This window comes from Limanda limanda, chromosome 19 (assembly GCF_963576545.1).
Source record: "Limanda limanda chromosome 19, fLimLim1.1, whole genome shotgun sequence".
Lineage (NCBI taxonomy): Eukaryota > Metazoa > Chordata > Actinopteri > Pleuronectiformes > Pleuronectidae > Limanda > Limanda limanda.
In genome coordinates, this window is record NC_083654.1 from 5074181 (window position 1) to 5088427 (window position 14247).

Consider the following 14247-nt stretch of genomic DNA (forward strand, 5'->3'; position numbering starts at 1 on the left):
AGGCGCGTCATTCCGTTGAAGCTGTGCGCGCTCCCGCTTCTCGGCGCGCAGGCAGAAGTCGTCACAACCGCGAACGCGCAGCACAAACCAGGAAGTCGTGTGTCTGCGGACGAACCTTCCGAAGTGACGAGTTCACGAGCTGTTTGATGTGTTCTCTGTAGCTCAGGTGAGTTCAGAGCCTCTCTCCTCTATTCTCCCGCTTCTATCGATGCGAAATAAACCAATGTCTCCGCTCGGGTGCCTTCATGGCAGCTGTGGCTCTTGGTTTCACTTTCTACTCGGACTGACAGAGCTGCGACCGACGTGAACTTGTGTGGAGCTGCGCAGGAGAGACAACAACAAACTGGGGGCCGGAGTCTAAACCCTGTTAGCTTCAATGTTTCCTGAAGTGAATCTGGTTCCGGACACACTGTAGCCGAGCTTCCTGTCAGGCAGCAGCACTACTACACTACTGTGTAGGCCATAAGCACGACGAGCCCACTTTACTGTCCCCACTCGTTAGTGAAGAAAACATTGTACCCCATGTGTGGCTTAAAGTTTGCACGAGCAGCATATTAGCACTATAAGATTTGCTCAGTAAAAGGATTATGTACAGTTAGTGTCATCAAAAACGTAAAAGCAAGTATCCTGGCTGTGATCAGGTTTGGGGAGTATGCAGGTTGTGGGGTTTTTTTTGCATGTAAGTAAACGCCATATCCTGGACACATACCTGAAGACACGAGAATACCTGAACACCTGGGGGTGCGATCAAAGTTTTCTATTAGCTCACATTAGCAAGTTAAATAAGACAAACGTTAATATAATTTAATAGCTAATGCAGTGTTGAATATGTTTCTTGTCCCGTGTTAATGCTCTGGAGCTACTTATTGATTTAATGTCACTTTAAATTGTTTGTGTGCAGTCAACAGGCAGGTGCAGACTTTGCGTTCATCCTATCTGTTTTATCTGCAATCTATCAATCTCATTGCTTGTGAGGCTTGTATAGATAAGTCTGTTCCATTTACTTTAGAGCTCTGTTATTTGTTATACAACGCATGTCAGCTGCTTCAGCGGTCTTTGAAGCAACGGACACAGTCTTCAGACCAATGTTCACAATTCTTCTAAGCAAATTTTTGTCTAATTCAGCTCGATATAAAGCATTGCTGCAACACAATGAACGTTGTGCTTTTACTTTGAAGAAAAATTGCCCAAGCAGGACACACCCTGTCCCACCCCCACCGACTGCTCCAGAGTGCTGGTGGCCAGTTTATTCAAATTGTATTAATAGTCAACGTATAGTGTGTCCAAATCCCAACAAACTCAACAGTGCACTTCCTCGGGCAATACACCTCCCAAGCGTGAAGCCTATTATTATTACAGCCTCATTTGAATTCAACAATCGTTCTTTGATTCCCAACAGGGTTCCTAGCAGTGATGTTTTTACTCTCATAGTCGATCACAGCAGTTTAGAAATGAGGAGACTCAGTGATGATAATTGGAAATAACCAAACCTTCGATGTTCCTCCATTAGAAAAAATGATCCATACACACTCTTAATTATTTCCCATGATGTTTAATGAACGTCTCGGTGATGTTGACCTCATCTGACATCAACTTCTTCTCTCCTCTCCCTTACAACCAGTCTGACATGAGGGCCCGATCACTGACATGCACTGACAGACAGTGAAATTGTAAGGATTTTTTTTTTTCAGGCAAATGAATTGGCTTTTTGAGGGCTTTAACATGCTCAAATTCTTACCAACATTTGCAGAAAACTAGAAAGTGGTGACAATTTACTTATTCTGGAGGAATTTTCAATGGGCGTTGCAAAATGGCTCAGGTGTGCCCCCCGAGAAGCCTGGAACGAGTTCACATTGACCGATGAAAAACGCAACAGGAAGCCTGTTATTTTGCATTTAGTGGCCATATTCCACATTTTTACTTTGGGGTACTTGTACCAGGGCTTACATCAGATCAACTTCAAATTGAGATCATCGCAACAAGATGGAGATATAAACTAACTCAAAGATCGATTTTTAGTCACACGGCTTGACCGTGGAGTGGCGTCAAAGTTTGATTACACGCCATTAAAACATCTCGGACATACATGGACCATGAATCCTTTGATGCTGAGCCGTAAACAAATAACTCCACTCCTGCAGTGTCAGTGGTCATAGTTTAAAGGAATCTTTATGCCTTTCAAAGGTGACGTCTCTCTCTCTCCCTCTCTCAGAATTGGGACATTTCCTCAAACCGTGTGACCTTCGCCAAAGGAGACGATGTTGTCATAACTCCTAAATCATTATTTATTTTTTTCAGGCAAAAGGCAAAACGCATGCAATGCTTCAAAATGCATTTGCTCGGGCCATGCATTTTCATTTAACTGTTGTTTGTATCACATGGACATAATAGCTTAGTCATCAGACAAAAAACACTCCATGAGTTAGAGTCCGGGTACTTCCTGGGCAGGTCAGTAGTCCATCACAGGGCAAACGTCCACCAACCTGTAATTTTGTGTGTATGTTTGTATATGTTAACATTGAGTTGCAAAAAAAGTTGCAAAAGTGTAATTATATTTAAAAATTCTAAATGACATTGTAAAAGGAAAGCCTGTGATTGTTTTATTAAGAAAACATTTTCTTTCATGTTTTACCCAACAAAAATCCTCAAATTTTCTTGTTTGGAATGTTTTTGACACATATTGTTATATGAACAACTGATTCATTTACATTATAGAATATTCCTCGAAAAGCAAAGTAACATCTTGTGTAGAAAAACCTTCAAGTCAGGTTTCACATTTAGAAAACAATGAACTGGAACACTGACAGATTAAGAGCGGGGTTTACGTTTGTGCTGTTTTCAGGATGCAAGCTGAAAGCGTGGAGGAGAGGACGGTGGAGGTGCTGCTGCTGCCTGAAGGAGTGGACGAGGAGCTGCTGTATCTGTACTTTGAGAATAGGCGCCGCTCGGGGGGAGGCCCAATCGTCTCCGTGGAGAAAAAGGGCGACCGTGCCACATTGGTGTTTGAAGACGCAGAAGGCAAGTAGAAAATGTATATTCATCTACGGTAATATATATGTGATTTGTTTGCCTTTGAAATTAGCTGCTGTCAAAATGTTCATGTTCTTTATCCAAATTTCTTTATCCTGACATGTAAATTTCTCAAGATCCTTTTTAATTGATTGTCAACAGTGTATTTTTTTTTTTTATGAACAACACTCAGAGTATCTCCAAGTTAAACTGAGAGCAACCACACATTCAAACAACCACGACAACCTAGACTTTGGATAAACAAGTTAAAGTTTTGACAACAAAGCAGGGGAAATGTATTGATTATACCTTAATGGCAACATAAAAAAGATTAGTCAGGAAATAATGAGAATAAAATAACAATGAACAAATAAATAAGACAAGGAATAAGGTGAAAAAGAGAAGAGAAAAGGCAGCTACTTAAAAATGAATGTAGGGTTTTTTCAATTGTCAGGAAAGGGCGCCACACCTCGTAAAATTGTTTATATGATATGGGTAGTGAAGCGGATTCTCTCTCAATTCATACACAACATGATGTGTCAAATCCATTGAGAGTAGGAAGCAGGGGCACAACGTAAACATGCAGAGATCTTAATGAAAAACAATAGTATATTTTGGGGACTTGTATGTACATGTATGAGTGTGAAATTTGGAGCAGCTCCATTGAATTTAATGGGTCTGTCGGACTGAGTGCTATTCTAGTGTGTGATTTATATGCCGAATGCTAATTCCCTTATTTCTGCTCTGATCATATTGACAGCTGCAGCCAATGTGCTGTCTAAAGGGAACCACGTTCTGCATAATGTTGAGCTGAGCGTGAGAAAGCCTGCCGCAAAGGACCAATGCAGACTGTTGCTGCGGGGGATAAACCCCAACACCGACCGTGAGATGATAGAGCTCTATGTGGAGAACATGATGGGGTTGAATGTGAATGACTACACACTGTATCCCTTATCGGGGAGAGATTTTATCCTCATTCACCTCAAACAACCCCTGGATAAAGGTCTATAAAACGCCCACAGATGATAAATTATGTTTTTTTACATCTGTCCAAATGTTCAAATTGTCATTTTCATGTGTATGTTTTTATCAAACAGATTTCCAAGCCCTCTCTGGGAGGGTCTCCAGGAGGACACTGGATGGGGCTACGGTAACACTCGAGCAGACTGAGCAAACAGACTCTGTTTTAGTGGAGAAGCTGCACCCTGGCACCACGCAAGACCTGCTCCTGCTTTACTTTGAGAGCAACCGAGGTGGCGATCAAAGGGTGAGGGACGTCACCATGCTATCGGAGGGCACAGCAAAGGTGTCTTTCTTCAACCACGAAGGTAAGTGTTTGGGCCGTTAAAGCGCATGCTGTTGCAGTTTCCTCAACAACCAAACAAACAAACTGTATTTCTTGTCACAGCTTTGGGTCCTGTCCTGGATCAAGAACACAGACTGGAGGGTGCTGAACTCTTAGTGAGGCCGTACTTCGACTTCCTTCAACCGACAGAAGCAACATCACAGAACGCTGGAAGTGGAAGCCAACATATGACTGAGGGAAACTCGGAGGACCTGGGTGATATTCAGATGCAGACCAACGGTGACAGTCAGTCTTCTTCTGAGCGAACCTCTGAGCTTCTTGCTGCGGTGGTACAGGACACAGCAGAGGAAGCTATAGATGACAAACCTGAGGAAGCTATAGATGACAAACCTGAGGATGTGGTAACACTATCGAGCAATATCGCTTCTGCTGACCGAGTGAAATTAGCTTTGTTTAAACTTAGCCCCCTTTCACAGGACATTGTCAAGGCTCACCCAGATTTTACCATCGAGGTAAAAGACGACGGCATTCTCATTGAAGGAAGTGACAATCAAAAGTTGGATCAGATAAAACAAACCATTATGGACTTTCTCGGCAATATGGGTGAAACTATTTTCATCCTCGAGCAGGAAAAGGCTCAGTTCCTTGCAAAAAAAGAAGTAAAAGATCGACTGCTACAAACCATCAATCAAACCATTTCACCCACCATTTACTCTGTATTGGATTCTAATGTTGTGGTAACATCACTGTCCCAGAACTCGGCTGACCAGGCGTGTAACTTTTTGACGTCCCAGATGTGTCACTTCAGCATGCCGTATGGCATCGAATATGAATGCATGTTATATTGCAGAGAGTGGTCGGAGTTCCTGCAGGCCCTGGATTTCTCCTCTGTTAAGGAGTCAGAGCAAAGCGGGAATATTGATGTGTTGACACTGAAAGGGATGGAGATCGAGAAGCGAGCTGCAATCCTGCAATTTCTTTCTACCCCCATTGAAAGGGAGACAGTGATCACTATGAAGCCAGGTGCACTGAAATACATCCAAAACCATTGTCATCAGCTGTTGGCTGACATGGACCAAGTTTCTATCTTTCCGCTAGAAGCCGAAGACGTCTGTGGTTTAAAGGTATGTTGTTCATCAGGATAATAACATTAACATTGACTTACTTAGTAGTAAGTAGTACATACTTACTTAGTTGTAAATATTCAGTGCTGAATCTGTTCAACAGAGCAGCTTTTCTCTGTAGATCAGACCTGGAATTCCTATTGTTTTGTTGACTTTTCTCCAAGCCCTTCCCTTTTTGGTTACATCCGTTTAGAAGTGGTATTTTATAATCATCTGTGTGACAAAAAGTTTTTCCTACATTTCTAAGTTCTCTGTGACATCAAGTGAATATGATCTCTTTTTTGGTGTCACAGGTTTTTTCCCGTGACACCATCATGCACATTTTTTGATCAAGTTTAAACATTTTAAAGTTTCGACTATTTGCATAATTTCTTTGCATAGTCTTTGCATACACTTTGTATATTAATCGCACCACAGGAAAAATTGTAGTGTTTGAGTCCACAAAGCAAGGGTAAACAGCGTTGAAGCCTAATCCAATACAATTTAAGTAAATGGGATCCCAACTTAAGACATAATAAAACAGAAAAAAAACACAACATGTCTCCATACTGCGCTTGGGCCTGTCACCCAAGTGTCCTCAATCCCCGACATTCATATTCGACTCGAAGCGGCTTCATTTGCACACAAACTCCCGCCCAAGGGCACGCACGTGGTGCATGTTACATCCGCAAGCATTGCTTCTTCCAGTAGAGGCTCAAAACATGGTGTTAATGCCATTTCGAGACAAATGTGAATGTCGGGGCTTGCGGACGCTTGGATGAACCCACATGAGCAGTATGGAGGCATGTTTTATTACGTCTGAAGAAGAAGACACTTTGGCTGCAACGCTGTTTACCCCTGAGACTCCTGAAGTGGTTTGTGGACTCAATCACTCTCCAGCGGCATAGTTGTGACTAGAATAATGAGTGAATTTTCTGTGAACTATCCCTTTAAATGGCTTTGCAAATTAAAAGCTTGTAAATCCCATTTTAGGTTAAATGAGTATCAGGGACAAGAAGTCTGCAGAGCTCAGATTGTCTAATGGGTGTTTATATCACACTAGACATGTGTAGCTCGTCCACAAAATTGCCCCAAACAAATCAACCAAAGAGGTGAATCTGTGGGGGGGTAATAAGTTGAGGTCAAGTTATGAATCTGTTCATAAATAGCCAGATCTGGCGAACTTTTAGCTTGGAAGCCTCTTGGATGAGAGATGAAAAGTTTCATTTAATCATCTTTAGTTTGACACACAGGGGCAGAAACATTTATAATTACTAGACAATTCAAATGATGTGCCCTCTTGTTGTGCGCCACAGCACACCATGAAAAGAGCGGTTGAATGTCCAGTGCACAGGGAGCCTAACTGCGCAGTAGGCCCTATGGTTCCTGGCGCATCTGAAAACAAGTAAAGATTGAGATGAAGCCTACTGGGATAATCAGAATAGTGTTATACTTTTAAGCTTTCCGAAGTTTATCCTAAGAAATTAAATATTTTTTGGAATGGGTGAAAGATAGAGATCATTCAAGGGAAGGATACGGGAATTTCAAAACAATGTATGGTTTATTTAGTCAATCCCTGCCGCTAACATACCCAGTGCATCTCAATCTTTCCCTGTTACCAGATGCGCCAAGTGATTCCTGTCACCCGAATAATGCCTAATGCGCACAGTCCGGCTCCCTGCGCATTTAATGGACATTTAATCCCACTTTGCCTAGTGTGCTGGGCGCAATATTTTTTATTGTCTATTAATTGAAAACATTTCCACCACAGTGTGGCCTCAATCCGTGTCAGTGCAGACAGTGTATGCTTATTTATGGCACAGTTCGTTTGAATGTGTGCAAAACTCATAATTCTAAATGGGAATGGGAAAACAAGCAAAATATAGTCCTAATATTGGCAAATCCATTATCAATCGCTGATCGATCTGACCAGCAGCGATCGCAGATTCCATTCAACCCTAACATGTATCATTAGAGATTTTGGACGGCAGTGGTGTTAATATCATTGGTGATTGAATGTTTATTTGGTTTGAATCCTCTTAAGCTTCTTGCATTTGTAAAGCAGTTTCTGTTTCATACCTGACAGATTTGTGGCCATCCTGCCACTTGCCAAATGGCTGAGGAGGTGTTGCAAGGCATGGTCTCCTCCATCTGTACCAAAGCCATCCCAATAAAAGCTCCAGGAATTACCAGGTTTTTACATGAAGCAGATTGTCAGAGCCTTCTGAAGGAAATGGAGAAAAAGTTTGAGGTGTACATCAGCCCACAGTGCACGCCCTGGGTTCCCATGCCGTGCCAGGTAATATAATGATGCAACTGAGCTAAAGTTTTGTCAGCCTCTGCGTTCTCCTGTGTTTTTGAAGCTATGAAATGCAGCTCTATTCTTTCACATTCCCTAGTTATCACAAAAAATTTCACATTATTATTTCTCTAAATTTTAAAGACTGATTTTCTTGCTCCTGAATTGTGTGTTTAAATTTAACAGAGAATGGCAAATATTTGATAAACACCAAAAACAAATTATAAAATCTGAGGTAGATCATAGATTTGTTAAACCTCAGCACTGTGCTTGTACGGCAATACATCAATACTTTTGTATATACTGTATTATATTGTATAGCTATTGATTTATACGATGTTACGGTAATTATTGATATTCTACTGCACAACCCTAGTTTCTACCAAATGTAGCTACCAGGTTATTTTTCAATTATAGTCTCTAAACGATGGAAACAACTAAACACATATTAGTATGGACCAACAGTCTAAATTAACTGAATAAACTGAATATATCAGTATATAAATCCCTGTAGTTGTTTTACCCCCTTAACTCAACATAGGCCCCCAAAAGCTCTATTTAAATCCAACAAACGATTTTTCTCCTAGTCTGAATCAATGCATCCTCACTGTACTTGAACAAGGCATAAGCAATGTATCAATGTCAGTGATGCAGGAAGTACTCAAAAGTTGAACTTTTCTTGTTAAATAAAAGTATTTAGTTGCTTTTAAAGTAATGAGTGAGTGTATCCTATTCCATAATGCAATGGTCTATTACATCATTATGGCTTATGAGTCTTGGCGGTGTTTCTTCCCCAGTGAGTGCTGCTGCTGCAGGAGGTCTGATGTTACCTGTCCGATCTGATTGGATCAGTGGACCAACTCGCCTCTAATTAATGCTTACTTTAAAAAAAATTATAAAAACAATGTAAACAAGTAACAAAGTGCATTGTAAATAATGTAGTCTAGTAGAAAGTACAGGTACTTTCTAATGTATTGGAGTAAAAGTGAAAAGTACCGAATATAAATCTACTCGAGTGAAATACAGATACATGAAAAATGTTTTTAGGTTCAGTAACGAAGAAAATAAACTCTTACATCCATCACTGATCGATATGTATTAAACATTTGTTATATCGCTATGGCTTAAAATAATAATATATTAACTTATCAATGTTGTTTTATTGCCCAGTCCTATGTTACAAATTCAGCGAACCAATATGCATTTCTTTAAATTTCAATGTAATCCTTTAGTGACAATGTGTTGCTATATAAAGCCATACATGAAAAGTTCTTACAAGAAATTAACAAAACAAGTTTATTCTGTCTCTGTTTCAGCAGCACGTTATTCACCAAAGATTTTTTTAAGCAGATGACCTTTTGCAAAAATACCAAATCCTTCCATTATTCTGTTTAATTACTCTCCATGAGTCCAAAATGTAGCACACAATGTGTTTCCTCCCTTTTGTTTCTATTATGAAAGAAAACTAATAAGAAACATTCAGCAAAAGTATTTTCAATAAATTATATAATGTATATTTAGTGCAACATTAAGTCAGAATCAGATATTCAGCATAAATATTTAGGTAATTCAGGTTGTTCTGCAGCATTCACATAATTATGTTGTATTCCAGGACATTTTTGATGCTGCATGGCAGATGATGTCCCACAGAAACTTTCAGAGAGGGTCTGTGGATGAGTTACAAGCACATTCACTGCAAACTCAAGACGAAGGTAACGTCTGTCTTTTATAATATAACTTCCCATATTCCTGTGCAGTTTCAAACACTCTGGTTGCTTCTTTGTAGACCTTTTAGAGGAGGCAAAGAAAATCTGCTCGGCCATTGATAAAACAGATGAAGAGAATTCAGACATGGATGACGTAGACCTGTACACAGCACAGGAGCCGACGATGGCCGCAGATGCTTCCCAGTCGTCCGCAGAAGGAAACGATGCGAGTGGGTTAGCCAAGGGTCTTTCTCATGATCTGAAAGAGGAAGCCCAGATGTCTTTAGCCATCCAGTACTCAATGGAGTCAAGTCAGTTTTACCCGGATGATTATGAGGAACAGCTGCAAAAAGCCATAGAGCTGTCCAGGAACATGATCGTCCCTGAAGCCTCCTCTAGTGGTGCTGAAAGGAGCCCCCAACCCAAATTGAATCATCAGAAGAAGGACATGAATGAGGCTTTACAGGACACCATAGAGTCAGCCAACACCATCCAGTTAGTTGTGTTTGCAGGTTATATCTCTGATCTGACTCGAGTGGAAATCGCCTTTGGGAAGAGGGTCTCTCAGAAACAGATGGAGGAGAAACTTGAGAACAGGAGCATAGGGAACATGTCTGAGTACCACTGGAAGTGTTTGGAGATGATCAAGAGGAAGCATTCAGTCGAGATCCAAGTTCAGGGGACCATAATCACGGTTTCTGGATTCAAGCACTTTCAGCCTGCTGGAGTGGGGGATGTGAAGCTGCTTCTGGAGAAGGTCGACAATTCTGTACCCAGGCAGGAAATCCTGAGGACTGTGCAGTGGGTGGTACATGATCAAGCCTCCTCAGACACAACTCCATACTCAGATGATGCCACAGTATTCATCGAGAACGCCTGGGGGATGAAGCTGAAAAAACTTGACATCTTACTGGACAATCAGCCCCACGTTATCGACTTTGGAAAGATGAAGGAATGCAACATAGCTTCAGAGCAAACAGTGAAAATCTCAAGGAAACTGCTCATTTATGGGCGAGAGGATTTAGCAGGTAAATGGAACTTAAGTTGTCTTGTGCTTTCAGTATTTTGAAAAATTATGCTTTCTGAATTGTTCCCCACAAGTGACAAAATGTAGCATAGCTAGCTAACACTGATACCATGCTTCTACCTTCATAACATACTTTACAGGCGTGACTAGAATGTCACTCAGTAGAGGGCATACCTCCACCAAATCCCATCAGTCTCCTTAAATTCAATCAAGCTGCACCAGATTTCACCCAATCATAGATATCAGCCGGGCTGCTCTTCTAAACATACAAAGTCTAGCTGAATATTGTTCCCGTTTTCTGCACACAGTTCACAGTAAAATAGTCAGAAAAAATTCCAAACTGAATCTATTCATTTGTTTTTAAAAGGTTTTTATTGTGAAATATTTGCAGGAGCACAGTATGCACAGCTTCATACTGTATGACTACTTTTATAAAAGAAAGTACTGTAGTTATATTAAATGTAATGAACTTCAGCTGATGGGCAATACTCTCACTCACTCAGTCACTGCAGAACCATGGCTGTTCCATAGGTTCAGGACACGTTGGATTATTGAAAAGTTGAAATGACTACATTAGCTTTTGGTAGCCTATATACGGTAATTCCATTGCTTTAGTTTGCTGGCTATAAGACTTCAGCTACTTTTTATTTTTTAGTATATTTGTGCTTATTACTTATCTACAAAGCAGTACTTTTCATTGACATACTTGCATACTATCTGATAATCTTGTCTGTGTCTATAAATTATTTAAGGGGGTAGAAGAAACTAAAACTACTGTAAAATTTGATTCCTTTGTTACAGAAGAGGAATATTCTCTGATGTCAGGCATGCCTGAATCCTACAAAGTCGATGAGGAATCGGATGAATTTCAGAATGTGGTGAAGAACTTCTACGAGACCATCCATGGATTCCATAGCAAGATCAGAATCATACATGTGAGAATATACCCCACGCGTGTTTAAACAAATGAGTTGGCGTGTCACTAATAACCTGGACGTTTTTTTTTCTCCAGGTGGAGAAGCTCACGAATCGCCTGCTCTACAATCAGTTCAAGCTGAAGAAGGCGAGCATAGTGCAGCGGGCCACCTCCCCAGAAGTAGAACGGACTCTTTACCATGGCACAAGTGAGGACAGCGTGAAGGAGATATGTGTTCATGGATTCAACAGAAGCTTCTGTGGAAAGAATGGTATGCTTTGTTTATTAACTCTGTTTTGCTTTCTGACACAGTTTGTCTGATGTATTTTATTAATCTCTGACATCCTGGTTTCCTCTCACAGCCACCGTCTACGGTCAGGGGGTGTACTTTGCTGTCAACTCAGTGTTGTCAGTTGAGGATCGATATTCACCCCCAAACAAAGACGGACACAAGTTTATTTTCGTGTCGAAGGTTCTAACGGGGGACTACACTAAAGGTTGCCATACAATGAAGACCACCCCGTTGAAGGAGAGCGACGATATTCCCCTCAGATACGACAGCGTGACCGACAACCTCACCACTCCGTCGATGTTTGTCATCTTCAACGATACGCAGGCTTTTCCGGAATACCTCATTACGTGCGAGAATGTCCGCCGCTGAGGAAACGCATCAGCTGTTTGATAACAAGCAAAAGATGTGAAGAAGAGACTGCTTTTTGTTTTCATTTTCATGTTTTGCCTTGATTAAAAAAGTGTGAATGCTTCATAAGGGGCTAATGTGCTAGAGTGTACCGTTTATTTTTTGATTATGCAAATGTATGAATCACTATGCTGACTGTTGCATCAGTTGATCTACTTTCAGTTCTTTCAGTTAAGTCACGTCTGATCAGGAGAAACACAAGCCGCGGAACTCAAAAAATATAACATTTTAATTTAGCAACTTAAAACATTCCGTTTTTTCACATTAAGGAGCGAGGACTTAAAGTTCAGTTTGTAAGATTTAGTTAGCAGAAATTGAATATGAAATATACCTGGTGATGTTTTCACCAGTGTGTTTCACCTAAATTGTACGAATTGTTGTTTTCTTTAGCCTAGAATGGGGCCTTTATATTTAAATACTTTATATTTACATGCAACTCTACAGAGGCCAAACTGGACAAACTAAACAACTTTGAGTTTTTAGGACAGCTGAAAGCTGCCACATGTTCTCGTTTTAGGTTTGGAAGGGGAGTGTGATGTGAGGGGTATTCAGCTGCAACATGCAACTTCACCACTAGATTTCATTAAATTTTACAAACTGAACCTTTAAAATTGGTCTGACTTTAACTGTTCATTTTGTACACGACAACATTTACTCTTCTGTTTATGTGGTTTTAAAATCAACCATAATTAATCTGTTCTCTGTGTTTATCAATACAAGAAATTGTATGAATGTAAATATAACTGACAGAGTTGATTTGGAATAGCTGCTGTCGAATTCTTTCTACGAAAGATTAATGTGAACTTTTTGACCAATTAGATTGTGATAGTCTTAAACTGACTCCCTCTATATTTGCTTCAAGTTTCAGTTGCAGTAACTAGTGTCCTAGTTCTGCGTTTCCTCCTCCGACCATGATAATAGTTAAATTAGCGCTGAGAATGGCTCCTAAACACAGTTACAGTAACAACATTTTTTAAATTAGGCCTTTATAACCATGAAGGTAATCCTCGTAAAGTCATCCTAAATGTCCCTTGGATTAATTATTCATGTTTTATTTTTTTATTTTTTTCCCGCGCAGCTACTGTAGATTTTACGTTGTGCGCACCTCTCACGCCTGCTGTGCATTCTTACTTTGTAAGGAATGTGGATTGTTATTTTAATACAACAAAATCATCCAAATAAACCTTTTCTGTAATGTGCACAATGAGATGATGCTTCATTGTCACATTCTTGTCCCCCCCCCCCACCTTTGCTTCTTACAATAAGAAACAATGAGTTTCATGGAAGTGTTCTGTGGAATCAAACACTGGTGTGCTATAAAATTCAACTCTGGGTTCATCGTCTATTATACCTTCAGTAAATTTTTCTGGACATGTCCGTGCTACTGTATTCATGTTATCTCAGGAGTCTGTTGTGAAATGTTTTTAATCACAGTAAGGAAAGAAGTTAATAATATACTGTAGTCCAATATGCAGAGTGCCAGATAAGTTTCCAGATTCACCAATTTAAATGGGTATCCTGTGTTGACATGGTGAAGATATTTTTAATACACATCTTATATATTTTGTGGCGTGCCAACTCGTTCTTTCACATAACTAAGTGGAAGTGTAAAAAACTATGCCAAATATAGGTTATGTCAATTATCCTAAGGAAACCACATGAGGAGCTCCCAGAAAAATGAGAACCTCTGTTATAGTCGTAACTACCAACCTAAGTGGCACCCTTGTACTCAATGAGTATAATTCAGCTTTACTTTAAAAGCTTGCGTTTTTTTTAAACAGAGTGTAATTTAAGCACACCATTGTTTTTAATCAAATATTTGTAGGGATGAGGTCAAGTCTGTAACTTGTTTTGATGAGACACTATTGTGATTAGGAGGAGGAAAGAGAAGCTTCATCTGCCATGTGTTCTCTGACAATCAAGTCCCAGTCCGATCAATGTTCAGCTAATTGAATATCATCACACCACATTTTCTATAAATGAATAGATTGATCAGATTTTTCTATGGGTTGCAAGAACAAAGACTTTGAATTTCATATTTGAAAAAAAAAAAAACGGTTTATTTTTTCCTACTGCTAAATTGCAGCTAATAGTCTGAAATTCAACTACCCGTCGCTTTGCATTGGGATCCATCGTGGATCTGTAGCCTCATGGAGTCTTTGTTTTTAATAAATTATTTAT

The 14247-nt window shown here is 40.1% G+C and overlaps 1 protein-coding gene across 1 annotated transcript; it reads left to right on the forward strand.

The window, feature by feature from the left end:
• The first annotated feature begins 100 nt into the window (after positions 1-100).
• parp10 (poly(ADP-ribose) polymerase family member 10) lies at positions 101-13273 on the forward strand. Its single transcript, XM_061092894.1, has 11 exons — positions 101-166; positions 2843-3018; positions 3770-4012; positions 4107-4337; positions 4418-5439; positions 7505-7717; positions 9330-9429; positions 9504-10451; positions 11252-11385; positions 11463-11637; positions 11729-13273. The coding sequence occupies exons 2-11, from the start codon at positions 2844-2846 to the stop codon at positions 12025-12027; spliced, it is 3540 nt and encodes a 1179-aa protein (XP_060948877.1). The 5' UTR covers positions 101-166; position 2843; the 3' UTR covers positions 12028-13273.
• Positions 13274-14247: the final 974 nt, after the last annotated feature.

Coding starts and splice junctions, on each gene's coding strand:
- parp10 (XM_061092894.1), top strand. CDS start 2,844: ATGCAAGCTGAAAGCGTGGAGGAGAGGACGGTGGAGGTGCTGCTGCTG. Junction 4,338..4,417: donor GTCTTTCTTCAACCACGAAG/GTAAGTGTTTGG, acceptor TTCTTGTCACAG/CTTTGGGTCCTGTCCTGGAT. Junction 7,718..9,329: donor GGGTTCCCATGCCGTGCCAG/GTAATATAATGA, acceptor GTTGTATTCCAG/GACATTTTTGATGCTGCATG.